The following is a 25230-nucleotide window of genomic DNA, read 5'->3' as shown; positions in this document are numbered from 1 at the left end:
TTAAGCTCACTGTGATAGTCAGAAACTAGACGACTTCATTTTCAAGAGGATTTCTCTGTGTGCACTTGCCCTGAAGCTTGGGGTCAGTGGTTTTGTGAACCACAAAAAAATATACATAATGAAACTTTCAAGCAAAAAATTTATATGGTTTTATTGGACTTTTTGAATATATCCACCCCTGTGGTAAAAGATGATTATTCTCCTAGGAAACTACTTAAAAATGAAACAAAACAAAAAAATAGGAAAGATAACATTCCTAGTCTTTCTCTGTACATGTTATATCTATATCACGTATATTAAGTGGTTTGCAAAGTCAAATATATATATTTATTATAGAACATGGAAAGAGTCCATTTTGCTAAGAGTAGTTATAAAATGGAAGGGAGCATTTTCCAATGGCATAGAAAATGCAGTCGGGAAAGACCAGTAAAATCACTGGTCCCGGTGGTTTTAAGGTACCGTCCCCAATCCCAGGTCCTGCGGGGGCCCTTCCAGAGGCATTGCTGGACAGGGAATGGTGGGGAAGCCCCTTGGCTCAACAGAAGAGCTCTGCTTTCATTTCCTCTATAATCAGACTTTCTTATTTTATAAAGAGCCCCACCCTTGCTACAGTTAAAAAAAAAAAAAAAAAAAAGGTCTGCAAACTACTGGTAGAGTCCAACTACCCAGGTGATTTCTGAACACCTTTTGTAGATAGATTAATAATGAACTCAGGTAACATATAGGTCTACGTGGTTCCTGATGTTGTCACAATACTAATGTGTAACTACAATAAAATGATTTAGGCAACTGTTATTAGAGGAACAATGTACATAGGAGACCCAACATTGTATTTGAAATTAGAATTTTCTGAACATATTCTTTCACTCCAGGGGTGGACACAGGTAATGCATGTGTCATCGAGTATGAAATCTGATGGCAATAGAATTATCGAGTCTTTGTGGAGAGGTAATTTTTGGTTTGAATATTGTGACAGCAGGGGGAGCTAGTTGTAGAAACTATTTCTAGGCCACTTAAAGAGCAGCAGAATGTATAAAACTTACATTAGTGTGTTTGCATTTCAGAGCTTTAGGAATAGCAAACTGTTATTCATTGGCTTTGGAAAGTGGTTGTACTACTGGAGCGTGAGAGCCAAGCTGAATAAAACTCTACCCTTTGTAGAAAAGGGGCTTGTACTTGGATATATGTTGCTGTGCAAGATTAAGATGAGTTAAGGGTCTGGGGGTGGAGGGAGCAGTAGAGATTTGTTTTTATGGCTTAATATTATTTGATGACCATTAGAACACTGGCTTCAAAAAATAAGGCATATGATCCTGTGGGAAAATAGTGTAAAAGAACTTGATTACATTATGGAATTATTCGTGTTATTAGATTGTTATCCTTTTTTTTTTTTTTAAGGATTTTACTTATTTTACACAGAGAGAGATCTCAAGTAAGGAGAACAGCAGGCAGAGAGATAGAAGGGGAAGCAGGCTCTCTGCTGAGCAGGGAACCCAATGCGGGGCTCAATCCTAGGACCCCGAGACCGTGACCTGAGCTGAAAGCAGAGGCCTAACCCACTGAGCCACCCAGGCACCCCTAGATTGTTGTCCTTTTTAAGTGATAGTAAACATTCCATTGAAATCCACATTTTCTCCTAGGAAAAACTAAAGAACATTTGCTTGTTATCCCACAGGGTTCTGAAATAAAGACCTAACTGCTTTGTAGTTCCAAATGCCAATAAGTTTTCTGAATATGTTATTTAGAAGTAAATACACTCATGTCTTCCTGTGTGTGTGTGTGTGTGTGTGTGTGTGTGTGAATCACATATTGAACCATAGAATTGTCCTGGTTTGTTTTTGTTTTTTTATCATTTCCCTAAATCAAATGCAATGATAAGAGAAGAGCAAATATTATGCATGCATTTCTTTTCTCTCTGAATTTTGTTTTTCAGCGTATCATATGTATTAAGAAATTGGGGTTTCTAAAATGATGGTTTATTTTGTTGGCTAGGTGAATAGAAAGTAACCTCCTTTTGGCATTAGTTTTACAGAGTTATGAGATCATTTAAAACACACATTTTAATGTTTTTTGTTGAAAACTAGAAATAACATCTTTCTGTTACTTGATGTACTTATTCAACTAATATGTATTGCATGCCTACTCTGTGCCTGGTATAATGCCAGACGCTGGGAATAAAATCTTAAACCACATACAGTGCTTCCCCAGTAGATGTGTGATCAAATAATTACCATAGGACCTAATAGATTCAAAAAGAAAATCAGTTGTGTTATGCACAGAGGGCTGGTGGGTCACAGAAAAGGGACTCAACTGGGAGAAATCAGGGAAGACTTCAAAGAAGAGGCAATGTACTGGTTGCCTAGGGAAGGAGAGGTAAACTTTCAATAGGAGAAAAAGGAGAAGCTCATTCCAGGCAATGTGCCCAAAGGTATGAAAGGGTTTGTTGCCTTGGGGAAGCCTCAGGAAGTTTACTAGGGAGGCCAGAAAAGTAGACTGGGGCGAGGTGGTAAAGGGTCTCATAGGACATGCAGAGATCAGTTGAATATATTATTCAGGAATTTCAGCTAATCTAGATGCTATCTAATTGATGAGCTTTTGGTGTTCCTGAAAGTAAAGTTAACAGATTTGAACCTGTAGGAACACGGCATGACTAGACTTCAATTTTATCCTCAGCAAGTGGTCTCGATAGGTCCTCTGTTCTCAAAGGTGCCGAGATGAAAACAGCCCTGCATCCCTGTGTATCTTTAGCTGTAATGGGGGGAAAAGCTGCAGGCACAAATTCTGTACAAAGCACGTTTACTGAGTCTGTGCCAGGTACTCTGGGAAGCGCTGGGAGCTGTGCCCTGTTGCTTAGGACAGATGTAGCCGCCTTCCCACCTTTTTTTTCCCCGCTTCCTGGAATGTTCTTCCTCCTCACCTTTAGCCTTACCTTCTTGTCATGGGTCTTATCTTAAATATTCCCTCCCCTTAGAGAGTACTCTTTCCTCAGAATCTACTCTGCAGGAGGGTTCTTGTGATCCTTTTATAACTTCTTCTTCTCTCTGTAATCCACATGCCATGATTTATAATTAACATGTACATGTGCTAGTGCACCTGGGCTATCATTCTCTCCCCCACTAGACCAGTAACTCCCTTGGGACTGGTGTGTGTGTGTGTGTGTGTGTGCTCTTTTCCCCTCTGTGCGTGGCACACAGTGGGTCCTAAAAAGTTGTAAAAGGAGCATTTGAACATAAAAATGGATTGACTTTTAAAATTTCTAAACCTAGTGGCACCTGGGTGGCTCAGTGGGTTAAAGCCTCTGCCTTCAGCTCGGGTCATGATTCCAGGGTCCTGGGATTGGCCAGCATCCGGATCTCTGCGCGGTGGGGAGCCTGCTTCCCTTCCTCTCTCTCTGCCTGCCCCTCTGCCTACTTGCGATCTCTGTCTGTCAAATAAATAAATAAAATCTTTAAAAAGTTTCTAAACCTTTAACGGACAAATAAGAAAAACATGGGAAATAAAACTATTTTTAGTAAAGTGTAATTGACATATGACTTTATATTAGTTTAAGGTGTTTAACAAAATGATTCCATATGGGTCTATATTGTGAAATGCTCACCACAGTAAGTCTAGTTACCACCTGTGATCATACGGAGTTATAAAATCGTTTTTTCTTACGATGAGAACTTTCAAGATCTATTCTCTTAGTAACTTTAAAATGTGCAATACATTATTATTTATAGTCACCATTCTGTACGTTACATTCCCATGAACCTATTTATTTGATAACAGGAAGTTTGTACCTTTTGATCCCTATTACCCATTTTGCCCACTCCCCTCCTTTCCCCTCTGGTAGTTACTGATCTGTTCTATCTCTCAAGTTTTGTTTTGTTTTGTTTATTCATTTGTTTTGCTTTGTTTTAATGTGTGGATTCATGTTATTTTTCTGTGATTTATTTCATTTAGTATAGTACCCTCCAGGTCCATCTGTGTTGTGGAGAATAGCAAGATCTCATTCTTTTTTTATGACTGAGAAGCAACACTTACGTTGCTTCCATATCTTGGCTAGTATAAATAAATAGTATAAATAAATACCCTCATGCAGTGAACATGAGGGTATATAGATATCTTTTCAGATTAGTGTTTTTGTTTTCTTTGGGTAAATACCAACAAGGGGAATTACTGGGTCATGTGGTAGTTCTGTTAAATTCTTTGAGGAACTACCATACTGTTTTCCACAGTGGCTGTACCAATTTATATTCCTACCAATATTGCACAAAGGTTCCCTTAAGAAAAGTATTGTCTTTGTTATTTTTTAAAAACCATTGGAACTATTTTCAGAACGTATCCAGCTCAGTATTACCTCACCAAAAGTGCAAGTTCTTAAAAATTAGCACATGGTTATTGTATGATTTGGGGCTATTTTTAAAAATAGTGATCCATTTTGTAACGGAAATTCTGAGTTACTAAAATGAGCTGCTCTTTTTATATTATATATTTTGGGCTCAGTTCACTAAAATGTTTAAATTCTTGGCTCTCCTCTTTAAACCTACTACAAAGATCACATTAGAATTCATTTTAATAGACATTGTAAGCACAGTATCCAACCTCATATGATCACGCTGGGCTCTTTTATTATGAGAATCACAGGAAGCAGAGCCCGAGGCTGCGGAGTAGTGGTGGGGTGTACCCAAGGCTGGGGACGATGCCAGCTCTATTGTTTATGGAATATTCTCTCCACCTTTATCTCTGGTGTGCAATTGGTATTGACTTTTGAGAAACTACTTCTTCGCCCCCATCTCCCAGTTGGAAAAAAAAAACCTACCATAATGACATCTGGCTAGGAAAAAAGGAATCAAAGAACCATAAGGAAAGAAAAATTAGGACACCTTTTTTAATAAGGAGTTTCAGACCTGTGTGTTCCATGTTTTAGAGGGAAGAGTGTTGCACTTTTTCGAGGTCACCATTCCTTTAACCCCTAGGAGAGCTCAGTGAACTAACTGCCTATCGTTTCTGCTTCTCATTGCTAGGGTTGGGTCTATTTAGCATTTAGTGAACTGTCTTTTTCACTTTATAGAGCTTTAGGGATATGCACTGTTCATCAAAATGATGATAAAATTTGTTCATGATATGTATCACTTTTCATTTATGTTTTTGTTTTTTCTTAAAGAGGAAGATGTTCACTTTTGGCAAATTGTTTTTTCTAACTTTTAGGTATATTGCTTGAAGAGTTTTTAAGTATTGTTAGAAAAAAGAAGGAAGTTCGACTCCATTGGAATGAAATAAGACACATCTTCACAGCTTTTGACAGGCACTGTTAAGTATCTTTAAATTGTTTTGATATTTTAAAAACTGCTATTAAGAAAAGTTGCTAAGTACTCTCAGTAAATAAACTAATATACTTGGAAGATTATCTTACTGTATTCATTAGCTGTTACCTAGGTGTTGGTATGAATTTTTTTTTCCTCTATCACAGTCTTAAACTCTTGACATTTACCATGGATAAGATAATATTTACAGTTACATAATTGGACTTAGGATTTGCCTACATTATAATGGGAATAGCAAAAGGGCTGGCTACATGGGGATATAGGTCATGAGCCACCTACAAAGGTGTGGGGAAACATATGGCCTTTTCCTTTGACTTCTACTTTGACCCACAAGTGATTGGAAAGAACTCTTTTTTCTCACACTGGATATAGCTGAGAAAAGTGGCTTTGAACCCCCTCTTCCCCATAGATCACGCAAAGGATGGAAAGACTTGTGGAGTCCAGGGTCAGCGTCTTCGTTGCTTTGATGTTTTCCCTTTAAACATTTGCATATTGTCATTCTGACACCAAGAAAGAAAAAAAACCTGAATTTTGATGAATAAATTGTTTTGGCAATTCACATAGACTTGAAACCCAGTGGCACTCAGAGAATCAGTTAATGACCTGTGAGATCATCTGGGCCCGCACTGAAGGAGAGTGGTAGTAGATTCTTAAATTCTTCTGATGAGACAATCTCAGATTACCTTATATTTACTGCTTTTCTTCGAATAAGAAAGTTTCACACAAATATGGTTGAGGTAACAGTTAATAGGGTTTATAGAAGTAAGTGAATGTTTTATGTTTTTATTTCAAATAGATCGTGGGTATTTAACTTTGGAAGATTTCAAGACAGCATTTAAGCAGGTGGCTCCCAAGTTATCAGAAAGGACTGTTCTGGATGTATTCAGGTAAGGCACCAAAATCTTTATAAACACCCACCCCTCCATTTGTCATTTGCTTTTACAAGTTTCCAGTCTTATGGCAAACACTTAGGTATGTAGATTTTTCCATCTATACCCTTGATAGTGGAGTGCTTACAGACCAGGGAGATGTGTATAGATATTTGTTGGTAAGGGTGGGAGAGGAGCAAGGAGAAAAGTAGAACTTCATGTGTATATGAAAAAAAATTGAAGCTTTATTAATGTTTAACATGGAGGCTGGTTCCCTTGTGTTCAGACACAGGTTACACATGGGTCTTAAGTTGTCTGTATAGTGGAAGTTGCTTCATGGTGTCCCCTTGTTCATGTGCTTTCAGAGTTGTTGATCAATGTTATAGTTCATGCATCCCTGATAGAGTAGACATAATGGTTGTATTACCTCCTTTATTTAGACAACTCCTGACAATATGGGCAAGTGGCTTAAACGTAGTTTCTGTTAGAAAGCTGCAGAGTGAAGGTCATATAAACAGCACGAGCATGTGCTGACGTGGCAAGACGGCAGAGCAGAGTCTTCTCTGAGTCTTTGTGTGAGCTCTTCCTCAGCTGTTCCCAGGTGTATCTGTTAGTGGTCCCTATTGCAACAAGAACCAGAAAACCCAAAATCACAAAACTCAAAAAAAGAAAGCACTGTATTTCTCCCACATGAATACAGGCCATCTGGGGCTGACTTGATGGCAACACGGTCATGAAAGACCCAGATACCTTTCCTCTTACTGTTCTGGCTGCATCAACACCAGGTGTCTCCCTGTTGCTGCAAGGTGGCTGCTTAGATTTCAGCCATCACATCTGGATTCCAGCTAGGTCAGAGGAAAGGGAGTTGAAAAGATTCTCTTCCTCTTAGGGCTATCCATTGTTTCTACTTACATCCTAGTGACCCAGACTTGGTTTCAAGGCACTGGGTAGCTGCAAGGGAGAAGAGACTGAGAAGTGTCCTCTTTGCTCTGGGTAGTCATGTGGCCTCTGAGTTTCTGATAGAGAAGAAGAAAGAGTGAGTGGATAGTAGGAACATAGATGGAGGAACATAGATGTTCCCATTTGAGATCAAAATAATTTCATGAAATCTGACTGGAAGCCATCCCTGCTCCATAGAAATTATCAGGCAGGTTATTTGAAATAAGGATTTGCTCTCACTGTCAGTAACAATGACCTTTATGAGTTCTTTTACTGCAACATTCGTAAGCAAGTTATCGAGCTTGCTATTGAAGAAGAGCAAAGGAGTTAAAGCCAGACCTAGACAGAATGTTATAGGACGCTATTACTTACTTGATCCTAGAACAGTGAGACCTTTGAAATATGGTAACATCTTTGTATATAATTTGTGATGATGAGCAATGAGCATCAATGTATTTCTTCTTCACGGAAGGAAAGAATAGAGAATTGTTATTGCATTTTTCTTTTAACAAAGGACAAGTGTCCATGTTGGCTGACCTTTATGTGTCAAACAGTTTCAGTAGGTACAACCTCATAGTTTAAGTGTACTTTTGAAAAATACATTTAAATACAGCCCTTCCCTATAGAAGCAGTGGGTTTTTTAAAAATAGAATTTATTTATTTTTTTTTTTAAGATTCCATCCATTTATTTGAAACACAGAGATCACAAATAGGCAGAAAGGCAGGCAGAGAGAGAGGAAGGAAAGCAGGTTCCCTGCTGAGCAGAGAGCCCAATGTGGGGCTCGATCCCAGGACGCTGGGATCATGACCTGAGCCGAAGGCAGAGGCTTTAACCCACTGAGCCATCCAGGCGCCCCTAAAAGCAGTGTTTTTTTTTTTTTTTTAAAGATTTTATTTATTTATTTGACAGAGAGATCACAAGTAGGCAGAGAGGCAGGCAGAGAGAGAGGGGAAGCAGGCTCCCCGCTGAGCAGAGAGCCCAATGCGGGGCTCGATCCCAGGACCCTGGGATCATGATCTGAGCTGAAGGCAGAGGCTTTAACCCACTGAGCCACCCAGGTGCCCCATAGAAGCAGTGTTTTAACCATGCATGAGAAACTACTTCTCAAAAGAAATCTATGCTTCCAGGACAGCATTTTTGAAAATGAGTGATTGGAAGTGTGATTCTGTTTTAAAAAAATGATGTGCGACACTTACGGAAACCCTTCACATCTGCATGTTCAATAAGTTGAAAGGGGAATGTCCTAACCAACTGGAAAAAAATCTTATAAAGTTTCAGTGGTTTTAGAACACAATTCCTAAAGCTTTAAAAATTCAATAACTTTAGTAAGCTTTCAAGAGCAACTAATATCAGGAGAGACAGATATATACTAGCTGACTTTCAGTTCACAATTACAATAAAATAATAATTGTTTTAAAACCCTCAAAACACCCTGAGCCTTTCCCTTATTGGAAGATGGAATTATAAATTAAGAGACTGAATGTCATGAGACCCTTTTCCCACTTAGGTCCACATATTTTCATGAGGTATCTCTGACAGCCATTAAAACCAAGTATTAAATTGCTCAATCACAAAAGATTAAATTGAGATGTTTGGAAATTATAAAGTATATTAAGTCACATTATTTTTATTAGTATTAATAATTTCTAGTGACAGCAAAAATCATTTGCCATTAATAAATAAAATAGTGTTATCTTTAATTCTTTAGAATTTCTATATTATGCCTTATAATGTATATACTAGATTAATATAGGGGCATTTGTGCATATAACCTGTAAATAAACATATGAAAGGCCCACAAATCTTATACTTCCTAGGATTATGGATTGAAACAGTTTGGAGACAACAGCCGCCAAACAAGGCATTTTAGTTCATTGAACATGCCCATTTTAAACACTCATTTTTATTATTTTTAGCACCATAATCCCTCAACTAGAATTAATGATGCATAACAAGTATTAAATATAGTTATGAAACCAAGTAGGGAGAGAAAAATAGTTCCTCAAAGTATAGATTGAAGTAGGCCAGAAACACAAGGATGTCTGTCTTCCACACAACTCTGTTTCAGTGGTTCCAACAATTTTCAAGACTAAGGAAAAAAAAATCAGATGCTAAGGCTATTAGCGATACAAAATGACATGATGTTTCTAAGGTTGGACATTCGCTCTTTGTCAGCTGGAGTAGCATTTGACTTGATTGACCATTGGGAATGGAGTTCATTTCCTAGGTCCACGGTTACCCAGGAGAAAGCTGGTATCCAAAGACACTAGAAGAAGAACACTAGAGAGGGAGAATCCTAATTAGACAGAGTCACCTTTGGTGTGAATGACTGAAGTTTTCATTACCTTAAGTTCAGTGACGGCCATATTCTTCCTAAAGAAACCAAAAAAGATCAGAAGTGGTTTCTTTCAGAAGTATTACATATCCATATTACACCTTAATTTTTTTTGAGCCATATCAAACAACCACAACAATAAAACCAACCGATCAAGCAAAACAGCCAATTCAAAAAGACAGACTCGAGGCAGAAGACATCAAAGGATCATTTTGCTTACAAGTGGGTGGATCATTCATTAATGCATCCTAAGAGCTAAATGTGATATTTTTCAAAGATTTGTGAATTGCTGCCTAACTGCTCTGGGAATGTTTACCTTATTGATTTTATCATGAATAAAAGCTGTATGGTTTTAAAAAATATATATTGTCAGGTTTTATAATACTTACATTTCTAATGCATGTATGTAGTATAACATTTATGATGAGCAACCATAATCTCTTTCCTTTTTTATTTATTTGTTATATTTATTTGACACAGAGAGAGAGATCACAAGTAGGCAGAGAGGAAAGCAGGTTCCCTGCTAAGCAGAGAGCCTGATACAGATACAGTAGATAAGATGATATGTTACCCAAAAAACAAAGACAGAAATTGGTACTAGTTTATTTACCTCTAACAATATCCTAAAATGTTTAACACGTGGATTCAATCTCAAATACTGAGATTCCTTTCAGTATTTGAAACTTTGCTTTCTACTTAACCGTTGATAATCATGATTTGTGTACTGAAATTAGGCTGTATCAGAGGTGGTATTTTGTTATTCAGAAGTTCTTAGAGAATCTTTTTCTGAAGTTTTTTTTTTCCCTACCCACTCCAAATGCCAGAAATCCAAGAGGTTTGAGAACTGAATAGTTTGTACAATAGAATGAATGTGAGATCATCTGTTTCTAGCACTAAAAGTTTAAAAAAATAATTTTCTTCTTTAATATTATTGGCGCTTACAGAAAATTTTATAGTTTTTTGTTGTTGTTGTTGTTTTTAACATTCAGAAATCTTCAGTGCCTCTAACAGGTAAGGTTAAAACTATTTAACCTGGCTCTCCAACATCTGGTTCCTTTTCACATTCATCTTTCATTAGCCCCAAATAACTGTGTTTCCTTTGGCGTACTCCTTGTTCTTTGAACATGTGATGTGTATTTAAACTTCATTCTGTTTCCCCTGCTGGCAGTGCCTTTCTCTACCTCCTATCTGCCCAGATTAAGACCTATCTTTCAAGGTCCCGCATGATAAAATTTTCTTTTTCTTTGTATTGAACAGTCTTACCTCCTTTTGCTAAAGTTTGTTAGTATTTATGGTTGTATTTTTTTTTCCACTTACTTGATAAGCATAAAGGCAGTGTTCAGGATTGTCTTCAGAAGATGCTACAAGCTCTTTGAGTTTATGCGCTTATTTGCAACTTCCACTGTCCCCAGCATGATGCCTCGTGCATTGTACTTACTTAAATAATTGTTGGTTCATTGTGACTTACACTCAATGTCCAGTGACAGTGAAATTCTCACTTTCAGGTTTTTTTTTTTTAATGGCTTAATTTACTTCTTCTAAACTAGAAAAAAGTACTTTAAAATGCAATCAGGAGTTTTATAGCCACATATGGCTTTCTCTTCCATTTTTCTCTTTTTGCATGTGGTTTTCATGAATTAATCTCTGATAGCCTCTCTTTGCTTCATTTTGGGGTCACTTGCAATTCACGATTTAGCCTCAGCTGTTATTAAGGAGCTGACTTCATGCACTTTCCTGACTTTGCCCGCTATCAGCACCCTGTGGTATTTCTGGCAGGCCTTTTTCTCTGTGTGGCTATATTTACTTCTCCATGCCTAGGAGCTTTCTCCAGCTCATTGTAAGCACTGAGATTTGCACTTGCCCACCACCTGTCAATTGGCAAAAAGCTCTGGGAAGCTTCTGTTTTACAGCCATGAAATGAAATGGGGGTATGCCGAAGGCCCACTCCCTGACCCACTGTCTGAGGTTCTGAGTGTGCAGGCAGATTGTCAGATTACTAATGTAACGTAGAAATTCTGAGGCACCGAAACGCTTTCTAATCATGACAGGAGACATTTAAAGTTATATATGATATTTTTGGTGTAAGAATCTCATTCCTCATATGATGTTGGGAAGGTCAAAAAACCAACCTCTAACTCTCCTCTTCTGGATATTAAAATTTGGTTGACAATAAGAGCATCGTGACTTGTGGATGAATATGTTTTTAATGTTAGAGTTGCAGTGGATAGGGGTTTAGGGAGTGATGAATATTTTCTTGGGAGAAAGATCATATATGCCTCACGTCACAGCCTTTATAGAGGAAAGGGTTGTCATGAACTTGGGTAGAATGAACTAACAGACTCTTCTGTTATGCTGAATGGAAGAGAGTCTTACAGAGCCAAGGGACCTAAAGGAAAGTGATTTAAAATAGATCGAGCCCGGTGTTGGGCTCCATGCTCAGTCTGGTCGGGATTCTCTCTCCCTCTCCCTCTGACCCTCCCCACTTTTCTCTCTCTCTCTCTCTCCCAAATAAATAAATAGAACATGTGTGTGTGTGTCTTTAAAGATAGCATTTATTTTTCAATTCATTCTCATCTCTTTTGAAGTAATATTCCTCACTATATTCTTTAGCTTTCTATAACTCCTTTCTGCTGGTAGCACACTTGTTGCACATCATTTTCTTGGACAAGAAAAGATTTCCCAGTCATTTGTGCATCAGAATGGTTCTCTTATAAATGTAGTCATGTGACCTCAGTAAGAGCACAGCTATTATAGTGAGTATGTACTGTGATGAATATGATTATCGATCCAGAATTATCTACATGCTTCTGTCTATAGAAAAGTATTTTTTTAAAAAAGCCTAGAAATCATATCTCATTCTTTGTAATCATACACAGAGAGCTGTTACAAGCTATAGTTGGTTGTATAAGTGTAAGGGCCAAAGGAATAGACTTCTTAAATTTTCAGTTTTTATTTTATAGATTTTTGTATCTTCTTGGCAGTGGTAATGCCTTAGTTTTTCTCTCATTTTTTTTGTTTCAAAATTGTATTATCAGAGATTTCCTTTTCTGATTATCCTCTTGCATGTGGTTCCTGAATGGGCAGTATCCGTGTGTAAGCTGTTCAAGCTGACCTCAGAATTTCATTTCTTTAGGATTTCACATATATTGAATAAAACTGTACTTTAAAAATCCAACTATAGAAATGTATTCTAATCATTTAAGGAACTGCCAGTTTTTCAGAGGGCTTTTAATTGATTTTGTACTGTGGACACAAAGTATATCCTTGCATTTGAAGATTGTCTTTTTACTAGTATAAACTTAAAGTTGGTGACCTAGGAGTTGAAGCTCAGCTACTTGTCAGGAAACAAGCAGAGAAGAGTGATGACCTCTTTCTATAAATTTTCAATTAGAATTTGTTATTTTGGTCTCTTCGGTTCCACTCCCTTAGTTTATATTATCAAGGATATATTATTTGGTCGGAAAGAATATTTAATCTCTTTTACATTTAGGATGCCCAGATTTTGTAGTCCTGTTTTACATAAAACCCACCCAGATGCAAATTCTATTCACCTTTAAGACCTAGTTGTTCAGACCGTTCTTATCCTGACAGCCGGCCCTACCCTACACCCTATTCACTGCCTTGCAACCCTCAGAAGAAAATTATCTTCACCTTCTGCTTTAAACTCCTAATCTGTCATAAGTATCTTCTTTATACTTATTCATAGTTATTTGTATACATAAAATCCAGTATGAGAGCGTGAGCAGGCACAGCAAAGTGTTCGACCTCATGCTCAGGACAGTACAGCGCAATCGTATGTGTTGAAGAGATGACTTTATTTTATGTAAATGAATGGCTTTGTAGCCAAGGGGCTTTCTATTCTGTAGGTGGTGTTGTCCTCTCTAAATGCTGCCCCGGAGTCCTGTGAAGGTCATGTGGAGCGGTAAGCCCCAGGACTGGGAAGCAGGAGACCTGAGTTCCAGTTCCAGCTCTGCCACTTACCTGTCTTCCCACAAATCACTGAACCTCTGTGACCCGCACTTTCCTCATCTCAGAAATGAGGCTGTTGTGTTATATGATCTGGCAGGCTTCTTCTCATTCCAGAACTCGTTGGTAGGGTTATCTATCATGGAGAGTGCCATGGCGGTCTTCTTTATTTTCTCCGTGTATCACAGATATTATTCAGAATCCACCACCGCATGAATACAGATGTGGTCTGTCAGTGTGACAAAGACTGCTCTCAAGAGGAAATTACTGGCTTTGACAGCTATCCAACCCTGGGTTTAGTTTTTGAGATGTCACTATAACAAGTGTTATGGCCAGCGTATCCAATTCCTCATCTACATATATGGTTGAATACGCTGTTCTTGCTGTAATAGCATGAGGGCTATTTTTCTTTTAATCCAACTGTCACATAAGATACTGCTGCCACGGTTTCTTTCTATGACCAAATGTTGCTAACCCTTTCAGTCATCCCTGAAGTTATTAATAGCCACACATCATGAATGTATTCATGCCATTTTCCTTTATAGAAAAAGGAATCGATTTCTTATGTTTTTCTTTTGTCATAGATAGCTAACTCCTGGGGAAAATAATCTTGATAATATTATGTGTTGTGTTAATAAAACAAGAAAAGCTTGTACTTAATAAAATGAATTTGGATTTCATATGAGATATTTAAATTAACATTATTTTAAGGTGTGGAAAAAAATAGGCTCAGACTTAGGAGTTACACTTAGGAGTTTTAGTAGTCTTCCTTAAATATATCCTAAAAATCAGAAACAAAAAATTTCCAGTACTGTGTTTTTATCTCAGTGACATAATGACTCATAATGAGTTTGCCAGCTCATGTCTAGCCATCTTGTCTACCAATCTCCTACCCAGTCATTCTCCATCAGGCTATCTTGAATACATACACACTTGCCATTTAAAGAGTATTCCAATGACCAATAGCATCAGCACCAGGGAGCTTATCAGTGATGCCTAATCTCAGGCCCCCCTCCAAACATAGAGTCAATTGTGTTCACTTTAATATCCCTGGATGGTAAATATGCACATTTAAGTTTGAAAATCCTTGGCCTGCTTTTCTGGTTACATTTTGGATGAGGGAAATTAGCATTACTTTGTTTGTTTGTTTGTTTAAGCATTACTGTTTAGTTGTCCTTCTTGACTTCAGTAGTTTTTCATTGCCTACCAGATGGCCCCTAAGTTCCTTGGTCTGACACGCAAGGCCCCTACACACAGAGAAACCTCATGTACCTTTTTAGCATGTCTCTCAGCATTTCCCAAGTCAGAAATTCTACTCCACCATTCTGATCTGCCTGCCACATACTGATCCTGTCATTTCTAGCATTTTCACTCATGCCAGGTTCATTGCCCTCTCTTCTCTTACTACCCCATCCACATATCTAAATGGCATCCATTCCTTAGAGCTTAGCTGAACTCTCCTAGGTAGCCTGCCCTTGATCACTAGCCCAGAAAATTTCTTTCCTCTTCCTTAGAACTCCTGTAGCACTTGCCACCTTAAGGCGTCTAATAATAGTAAACACCGTAACACTGGCAACTAACATAAACTGAGTATTTACTGTGTGCCAGGCACTGTGTTGAATGAATCCTTATAGGATCCGCATGGGTTAGGCCCTGTCTATCCCCATTTTATAAAGGATGAAAAAGTTTGGAGAGGTCAAAGAATTTGCTGAAGGTCTCTTGCTTGTGAGTAATGGATCCAAGACTCAAACTCAGGCAGGTTGAGCTTGTGCTTTTAATCACAATTCAAGTTGCTTCTCACTTCTTTTTAGCAGGATAAGCATCCCGAGGGCGGGAATCATGGCTTTATTCCCAAAATACAGAACATAAACATGACAAAGTGAGGCATTTTCGCTCCACCCAGAAATGTTCTTGGTAAACCAGTTGCATAATTAAATAGTTTGCCTCTGTTCATATAAATTGGTTTGGTTTAGATTGTTAAACTTGAGATTTCATTTGGTTATCTGTACTATATACAAAAGGAACTGTTTACAAAAATGTGCAAAAGGAAGCTGATGTAGCGTTCTATCACACAAAACTATAGCAGGCATCCCGGTTCAGGTTGTTTTGATAAGAACCCATGTGTTACGCATCTTGTCTTTGGAATTACATCATAATCGTAAAGTATTTCCCCAAATACCGTGAAAGCAAAAAATAATTTTAAATTGAGAAATGGGGTTTGGGAGTTGGGCCTGCTCCTTGTCAATCTGTGTCCTAGAACGAGCCGTTTGCCACCTTTCTGCAATGCGTCTACCTCCTCCCCAGAGCACACATATCACAAAAATGTCTCTCTCCCATCAAGTGTAATGTCTGAGAGATTCATGAACTCTGGGTCCATTTTCTTGGATCGCATTGTTTAGATCCCCCGTGGCTTGCTTTGATCTTCCGACTGCCTATCCCAGAATGGGACTACGTTCTCTGTTGAGACAGAGACTGCTATGTCTACTTGGCCAAAGTGTTTGGACTATCTGAATCCATCTTCTGTACAGTTCCCCAGCCCTGGTCCTGTGTAATTCCAGAATGCTTTCCTTTCCTTGCTCAGGTTTGGGATAGCTGTCACTCAAGTCATGTCATACTCTCTTTGGCATCCAGGAGAACTTTGTCTCCTCTATCTTTGATTTCCTATTTCAGGGATAGCAAATTGTTGGCACGAGTGCCATCAGCATCTCCTCCTCCCATGGCCTGCATGCCTCTGAAGGGTCTCAGAATTCTCGGCATCACACCCCAAGTCAGTTCATTAGCATTGTCACACATGATCAGATTGACTTGCTCTCTGTCATCATTGTACCAAACCTTTCCATCTGCTCTGCACTGAAGGTGAGCTTGCCTTCTGCTTCATGGAGATGGTCATGGCCTCTGCCTGGGTTTTCTTTCCTGCCTCCTCTTCACCCTCAAAGTTCTCAATTTTCTTTCAATTCCAGTTGTAAGGAATAGGATCTCTCTCTCTCTCTCTCTTTTTTTTTCCTAATTCCTCTCCTTTATTCTGATCTCATCCCCTCCCTGTTTTCTAATGTAAGACCTTTCTCCATCAGCCATTTCCTCTCCTTTTATAACTTCCAGACTGTCTACAGACATACTCGAATCTCCCAGCCTAGAAAGCGGCTCCCTTGACCTAAGTCCCTCCAGGTAGCTCGTCCTGCTTTTCTCAGGTTTCATTCCTGTCATCTTCTCTGGGTGTTGAGCACCCTGCCAAAGAACCCTGTCCTTGATGCTCACGCCCTCCCCCCTCCCTCCAGCTTTCCTGGCATTGTATCATTCCAGTGCCAGTGATGGCAGTTCCCATTCATTAAGCACCTGCTAGCATAATTTTACTGAATCTGTACAGTGATGCTACACATCAGCTATTATTCATACCCATTGTACAGGTGAAGCTAAGCTCTGTTATCCCTAACTTCAAGCAACAGTGGACCTAATTCTCAATTATTTTAACCTTTGGCTTAGGAAACTGACAAACAATAAAAGTACTTTATTTGATGACAGTCACACTGCTGGTACTTGTTAATGGTCATGTGTCTTTTTTATACTTCCAGATTTTGTCTTTTGATTTAAGAATACCACTGCCTAATAATGGTAGACTGAATTTACAGTTAAAATAAAAATGCCTGAACACATTTAGCATTAAGTATCATTCCACCTGTGTGGTAACAAAAATAAAAGTTACAAAATGCATTTCTCAACCCAAGTCAATATTATTGTTAAGGTTTCTTGTAATCCATTCATGACTTCAAATAAAAATCTTCTCTGTCTTGGAGATGGCATATTCAAGGCTCAACCCAAGGAGAGGTGAGGGCAGTAGAAGAGGCACACTCTTCCCTTTTTGCAGAAACCTACCTGTGTTTGATGGAGAGAGTGTTCAATGAATATATGAATATATGAATGAATGAATGAATGAATGAGTAAACAAAGGAATAGAATAAAGTTTGTTAAAGTTTGCATCTTCAAATTATGTGTTAAATTGGGTGGAGCATCTGCTTGTCCTTAATTTTATCTGAAACTATCACAGATTATCTTCCTTATGGGGCTTTCATTTGCAGATTTAGATGCAGAGGGCTTAAAAAATATGAACTTGACCACATATTTGTATAGAGATTTAAACTGCTGTCAGAAAATTATTACAGTAGCTTTAAACTCTATCAAAAAGCTTTTAATGGAACTCTGCCATCAGAGTCCAATTCATTTAATTGAATGGAACCTTCTTCTTCTTTCTTTCTTGTACATTGCCTTATAGAGTAGTAGAAAAGTTTCTGCAGTGACCAAATTTGCTATAATGTTGGTGCCATTCATTCTGTCAGTTACAAGTTGGTCATGACAATAAGTTGGCTGGATGTTCTTTTCATGGACAACTTATATTCACAAGTTGGTTGTTTGGGGGAAATTGTCAGACTTAGTTCTTCAGGGTTATTTCTTTTCACTGATTCATTGTACAGAGATCAGATTTGAACCCTCAAGGCTCAGTTATGCTATATGTATAGTTACCCATTGCTAGATGGGGTTCAGTTAAACAGGAAGGAACGATAAATGGTGGAATATATTTACTTGTCAGATGGCAGCATCCATCTTGGAGTCAGGAATCTTGGTGGAAAACTCCAAAGTTCTTAAAAGTGCAATTACCTCCTCAATCATTTTTATTCCCAATTAATGTTTGATATAAACACTATAGGCTAGTGTAGTATTCAGTCCCATTTAGTTTCCTCTCTATTTTATTTTCTAATTTTCATTGTAGTTCTTAGTCTTTGTTTTTTGAGGGCGAGCTTATGGTATAATAAATCAAATTAGTTTTAGTGGGTAGATTTAGTTTTCTCTAATGATTTACTAACCAAAATATACGTTCTTCTTATGTGAACAAGCCAAAGTGGATTACTATTTATTTGACTGACAAGGAAAGGCATTTCTAATTTTATTTAGTAGCTGAAGTAAATTCCTTTACCGCAAATTAAATGTGAAATAAATGTATGATCCTTTCTTAATGAACAAAGAGGGTTGAGAGCCAAACAAACTTGTAGTAGATCTCTTTAACCAGTTGGTGGTGCTAAACACTCTGATAAGAAACTAATTGGAAAGAGGCGGTTAAGCTGAAGCCTTCCTTAATAAATGTTATTTTATTAGGTCTTGAAAAATTAGTATAGAGAATATATGCTCAAATTATTACATCTTCTCAGTTTAAGAACCAAACCAAATCCCTTTGCTAGTTTACATTGCTAGTAAACTCCTATAAAGATGTCATTGGCTCTCATAGTGTTTACATATTGGAAATTACATGGTTATGTGACATCTTGCTTCATCCTGGAAATGGCCTTTAGCCTGTCATCTGGGGAATTGAAGTATGGGTGGTAATGTATGCTGGAGTGATAGACCTGGTTCTATTTAGGATCTGAATTTAGAATTAAGAAATACTGATTACTACTATTTGTTTTTTTAAGATTTTATTTATTTAAGAGGGAGTGTGTGTGAGCAGGGGGAGAAGCAGAGGGAGAGGGACAAGCAGACTGTGCACTGAGCGTGGAGCCTGATATGGGACTTGATCCCAGGACACTGAGATCATGACCTAAGCCGAAACCAAGAGTCAGATGCTTAACCAGCTAAGCGACTGATTGGCGCCCCCGATTACTACTATTTTTTACTACCAGTGTGCTTTTTTAGAGCTAGGGTTGTTTAACTCTTTTTAACCCCTTGTTTTTTTAGTGCCAAAGAAGTCCAGTAGAGCAATAATCTGTTGCCCGAATGTGTCCTGAGATGCAGTCAGAAGCCTAGGGAGGCCTTGGGATCAGGGAGAGCAGGTTTTGAATTTTGCTGCACACTTCCTAACCATCACCCTGTAGTCACTTCCATAAATTCTTTACAGCTCAGCTTTCCGAACTTATAAAACAGGGATAATAACCTCTTTTCTGCAGAGTTGGCATAAGCATTAAATGAGGTAATGAGTGCTCCTTGGGTGTTATTTCCCTGCTCTGCCCTCATTGGCGGCAGAGGCTGGGACTCAGTCATTTGGAGCCCCTGCCCTACCCCCGGGCTTAGACAGACCTGAGGACCAGGGGTTCTCTTTGTGTCTGATAATGCCTCATGCTCCACTAATGAAAAGATGTTTCTAGGTTGTGAAGTTCCACAGGGATTTTGTAGACTCCTAGACTCATGGAAGAGAGATTCAGATAGTTTACCTGGCTTTCAAATATTTGCCTCTCTATCCTGGTGATATTTGTCTGTTGGTCAAAATCTGCCTAAACATTGAAGACTAGGGAAGGCGATACAAGATTGCTAAAAGGTGTAGCAAAGGTGTTCCTCACAGCTGGTTTTCCACTCATTTATTTGTTTCACAAACTCTCACCGAGCATTACTGTTCCAGCAATGAACCCCAGAAGAGCCTCCAACCTTTGCTGAGCGCGGCAGACTCCAAGCAGTGGAATGCTCCCCGCTTGGCAGGAACTGATAGGCAGCCCTCATCTATGCAACAGGAAGATTATGTAAATTTAAGTATTCTTTTTTTTTTTAAAGGTTTTATTTATTTATTTGATAGACAGAGATCACAAGTAGGCAGAGAGGCAGAGAGAGAGAGAGAGAGAGGAGGAAGCAGGCTCCCTGCTGAGCAGAGAGCCCGACGCGGGACTCGATCCCAGGACCCCGAGATCATGACCTGAGCCGAAGGCAGCGGCTTAACCCACTGAGCCACCCAGGCGCCCCTTAAGTATTCTTTATAATGTTATAGAAATCAGGTATAAGATTGTGCATTTTTTAAAACTCTGATAATGAAATTTGTTTCATTTCCACAGCATATTCTGTATTTAGAAGATTGACACATGTTGGCAGAGGCTTCACTGTGATGATAAAATCATAAAACAGTATTTATTCATAGTGTGGCTGTATAAGAGATGTATTTTTTAGAAATGGCACAGCTAACATAGTTGGTTAGATCTCACTGATTTGGATTTTTGAGACTTAGAGATTACAGAATCGTGGCCTTGGATGGTGGTAGAGACGTCAGAAATCACATCCACTGTCTCTCTCCTAGCTAAGAAAATGGAGGTCAATGAACTTAATAGCTTCCTCAAGGTTACACAGACCTGGATCAAAACTCAGGTCTCCTGACTCGCAATTCAATGCCAGCGTATTATTTTTCTGCCCTAACTTCTACAATGAGGAGCCATTTTCAGTGTAAATAAAAACAAGTGTGAGTCTATTCAGCCTCCCTAAACTTTCATACTAAACCCAGAGCATTATTTCTGCCCAATTATCAGAGTGAAACTTTGTATCCAAGACCATTGATGAAGATGCTCCCACATATGTTTCGGAGCAGAGCTAAGGAGAGGAGCAGGGAGGCACGCAGCTCGCGGTTCTTAGAACACAGGAGAGCCTATGTCTGTTACCCCTACTGAAGCAGGCAGGGTTTTCATCCCCTCCCCCCTACCCCACTTCCCCTGCCTGCCTCTCCTGCCAGCTCCTCTCTTCCTAGATGAATGACATCCAATGCCACAGGTGTATTAGTAATTTCTGAGTTTGTTCCCCACTAAAAATGACCTCATTGTCTTGTGCTTCTTTTCCATACTTATACAGTAACAGGAAAATAAACCAGCTCTGAGTACAGCCCACAGCAGAAATCTTGTGCTCTTTATGCAAGTTTGATTTATAGACGTGTACTGCAGAGCGGAGTGACTATGAAACATTCATCTTCCCATTGCTAGTTGCCATGGAGATCAAGTACACAGAGCAGTGTCATTCCAGTCCTGGTGATGCCTGCAGTAGTTTATCCCTTTGTTGTTCTTGTTTCTTAAGCAACTGCCTCGCATTCTTTCATCATTACAATTAATCATGCACACAAGTTTTTATCTTTCATCTCAAATAGAAAGTACTAAAAATGTCTGACAAAAATAGGGAGAATTTAAATATTCTTGTGGCTTTAAATACGCATTTGCGATTTTCCCCCTCAGTCCCATTGGAAAATAGGTCATGTAGGAAAAAAAGCACATATTAATGTACAGAAATTTCAATCAAGAAAGCAATAGAGTAATCTGAGCAAAAAAGCAATGCTTACGCTCAGGAAATCTTAAGGAGCTTCAGACTCTCAGGCATCCCAATGCTTGGAACTAAATAAGTCCGCATTTTAGATAATGCGAACCAAAAACTGCCCCTGAGCTATATATGATCAGCTCTCCTTTTGTTTTGTTTTGTTAGTCTCCTTACAGATTTGAACAACCTGAATATTTGCTGGATAGATTACAGTGGACTTTAGGGTACGGGGGCTTCTTTCTTTAAAGATTAATAAAGTTTGAGTTTTTTGTTTTTAACAGAGTAAGGAAAAGGAATACTGTTTAATCTTCCTTATTTTTTGCCCCAGTTTCACCTTACATGGTTCATAGTATATACCATGCCAACAATTAATAAGTGTTTGCTGATTATCTGCCTTCTTTTATTGCATTTCTGGCCAAGTCTGTTGGTTAAGAAAGCATGTTTGGAATAACCACTCCTTTGCTTATTGGCTGCGAGACCTTTGAGAAATGTCTCAGTTTAGCTTGGTTCCTTTATCTGTAAAGTGAGCAGCTGTAAAATTAGGATAATAAGAGGTTGTGAAGAGGGTTCATTCATGCAAAGCGCCTAGCTGTATGCCTGGCCTAATAGGAACACTCAGGCAGGGGGCCTGCGGTAGTGGTGGTCATGGTTGTTACTCCTAGGATGACTGCTCTTGCGACTAGGACTACGCCAGGCCAGAGCTGAGCTCTAACCCAGGGAGTGAGGCTTCCTTGATCTACCTTGATTTCAGCCTCAATGCCCAGGACTCTGTCTTTAGGGTCCAAGGTGACAGGTGATAGCCAGTGCCTTCACCTGGGCTGCATGGACTCACTTCATCTCAACACTTAGGATCCTAGGATTTGGGCCACAAAGTATTGACAGTGGCGCTTTTTTCTACAAATGGAGAAGAGAAGGCCATCCTCAAAGTTGCAAATTTCTGTGACCTGAATTGTTTGTGGCAAAGGGCTGTGTTGGGGTGCATGGGAGGGAGTGGGCTGCTCGCTTCTGTCTTGCTAGGGAGAGTTCCAGCATTTGTCTACAGAGGCTGAAATGCGATCTGATCTGCACCTCTCTACCCCAGTGCTCCCGTGTTGCTCTGCGGTGGCTGCAACTCTTCTTCAGCCCTTCTGGAATTGAAGTTTTCCGAACTGGTGGCAGACGCATTCTTTGTGGAAATTCACTCTCCTTGGCAGTCCTCCAGGGCACACGGCTATGCCTATTTATTGGATTTAGCTCTTGTTTGGTTAGCCTTGTATTTGGTCTGTTTTGCTTTGTGCAGTTCTTTTTCTCTTCAAATTTTTGTGTTTCGGTTCCTTGGACCTCATTTCTCTTTACTTTGCTAGCTGGCTTTGTAACATTGCTAAAAGTTGTTTGCTTGAAGCAATCACAAAATGAGTAGCCTCAGATTAATTTATCTTTTCTCCCCAAAACCGGATCCATAGCACGTGAAGTAGGTGCACTTTCATTAATGATTAAAACAAAGTAGCCTGTATGGTTTCCCCTTTGTCACATTCTAATACTGTGCCAAAGTGTCTCCCGCTCTCCTTGTCTAGCTTTTGGTTGCTTCCTATCCCCTGGTTGGTAGGCTTCGGTAGGCTCATGTCAATTCAAAAAAAGAGAGCGTAGTTTAACTTTTCCAAATCCTTATGCTCCCTTCCTGGGTGCTCTTCCTGCTTCTCCCCACCAGCTAAAAACTCTTTATTAAAGACTCTTAGGCCTTCTTAGTGAAGCTCTCAACACTCAAAGTGACATGGGTACTCAGTAGACACCTATATATTTTTTTTCCAATTTATTTATTTTCAGAAAAACAGTATTCATTATTTTTTCACCACACCCAGTGCTCCATGCAAGCTGTGCCCTCTATAATACCCACCACCTGGTGCCCCAACCTCCCACCCCCCGACACCTATATTTTTGTGACCGCAGTGGACACAGGTGTGTATAGCTTTTAAATCAGGGACTGAAATTGAGACCCTCTGTGGATTCTTGGTAACAATTCCAAATCCTCCCTAGGTGCCCGATTGTATGTGCGGTCCTTACCTTGTACCTAATGTGCAGTGGGCACACAGGTCTTCTCCTTACCCCCAATCACTTTAGGTGTCTCTGCCCTGTGTGCTTTTGTCCTCAGGCTTGTATCTTTTTCTGTTTTGGAAATAAATATGTGTTAGCATCTTGTGCATTTTAGACACTGGGAATATGTGAAAATAAATGAGACAAACACTGCCCTGCCCTCCAGGAGCTTATAGTCCAGTTGGGGAGATGGATAGCTAGTATCCAAGATGGTTAATCCTGAAAGATGACTGCAAAGCATTGTGGGAATTAGGATGCTTAATGAAGGCTGGGGAGCGGGCATGAGGCTGACTTCAGAGAAAGTGATAGCCAGTATGAGACCTAAAGGATAGAAATAGGCAGGCAAAGAAAGAGTGTGTGTCTCACGCAGAGTGTTTCTGGAGAAGTCACAGTCTATTGCTTTGCCCACCAGCTTGGATCCCTTAGGACTCGGAGGCCAGCTTGGATCTAACCTGAGCACCTTTGACTCCTGAAACCCATTGCAGTTCACACACTTGGCCCTTCCTGCCCAGCCGGACCAGATCAAACTTAACCTGAGAGAATTCCTCTGGCATCCTGTTCCACTAGCAGCTGAATATCCCAGATATTCTACACTGATTCCCATTGCACTGCCATTTAGGACAATAAGTATAGGAAGAGGAATTGAAATTACATGGATTGCACTAGCCAGTTGACTTTGAGAAAGTTGCTCAACTTCTCTGTGCCTAGTCACCTCATCTGTAAAATACAGAGACTAGAGAACCTACATCACAGAGTTGTTTGGGGGATTACATGAGGGAATACACAAGAGAACACTATGCCTGGCCCCTGGTAGACACTCACTGTTCATTAATGTTTTAATGATGGTATCTAGACTATCCTAGAGAGAGAGACAGGAAAACATTAGAGGTTTTGACTTCGGGAACAATTTTCCATGGCCAAATGGGTATTAATCTTGAATGGTCTACTCGTCCTCTCCAGTATGGCTAATGGAGAGATGACAGTAACATAACACCTTGCCAGTCAGAGGTACTGACCAAGTTAGCTTTGTTTCAAGTCTAAGATTTCATTCTGTGTTGATTTTGTTCCACAAATTCTCTAAGTTTTCATGAAATTAAATGATCTTTGCATTTCACAAAGTGTGCTTTAATCTGAAAGACAGTCATGATGTTTGCCCCAACTTTATAGTTTGGGCCTCCCAGGACCAGTCTTTCCTCCATCATGACAGTGATAGTAATAGTTGATCAGGCAGTAGATGACAACTCTCTCTATTGATTTATTCCACAAATGCTAGCTGAGCACATGCCACGAGCCAGGCTAAGAAGGGTACCTTCAGGGCTACAAGAGCAAATCAGGCAGGGACAGTCTTTCATGGACTGACTGTAAGTTAAGGGCAGAAAATACCTACTATAGAAGCATAAAGTGGTGAGGGGATTTGATTCCAGCCAGGATGATCCAGGAGTTTAACAACTGAGTTACAATTTGAAAAACTCCGGGAGGAAATCTGGAGAGAGAGAAGGTACTGACCAGGAGTGGGTGAAGGAGAAGAGTAGGGGATGGAGGAAGAATAGGGAGTCAGTGGCCAGGAGGGACTGGTAACAACAGTGACCACACATCCCGTGCTAACAGCCCACCAAGCCCTCTTCCAAATGCTTTGCTCGTCTTGATTCCTTTGATCCTCACAACAGCCCTGTGAAGTGACTAGTGTTATTGCCCCCATTTTAC

General features: G+C 39.4%; 1 protein-coding gene across 3 annotated transcripts in view; it reads left to right on the top strand.

The window, feature by feature from the left end:
• The window catches only part of EFCAB11 (EF-hand calcium binding domain 11), a 138584-nt gene that overhangs the window by 13384 nt on the left and 99970 nt on the right, over positions 1-25230 (top strand). Inside the window, exons 4-6 of one of the 3 annotated variants that reach the window (XM_044230550.1) lie at positions 5194-5295; positions 6106-6196; positions 20011-20045. In XM_044230550.1, the coding sequence (XP_044086485.1) occupies positions 5194-5295; positions 6106-6196; positions 20011-20038 (221 nt within the window). In that variant the 3' untranslated portion in view covers positions 20039-20045. Of the gene's footprint in view, positions 1-5193; positions 5296-6105; positions 6197-13319; positions 13378-20010; positions 20046-25230 lie in introns of those variants that run through there. The other 2 variants (XM_044230551.1, XM_044230549.1) reach the window with 2 other exon arrangements.

This window comes from Neovison vison, chromosome 13 (genome assembly GCF_020171115.1).
Source record: "Neovison vison isolate M4711 chromosome 13, ASM_NN_V1, whole genome shotgun sequence".
Classification (NCBI taxonomy): Eukaryota; Metazoa; Chordata; class Mammalia; order Carnivora; family Mustelidae; genus Neogale; species Neogale vison.
This window is presented reverse-complemented; position numbering and strand designations above follow the sequence as displayed.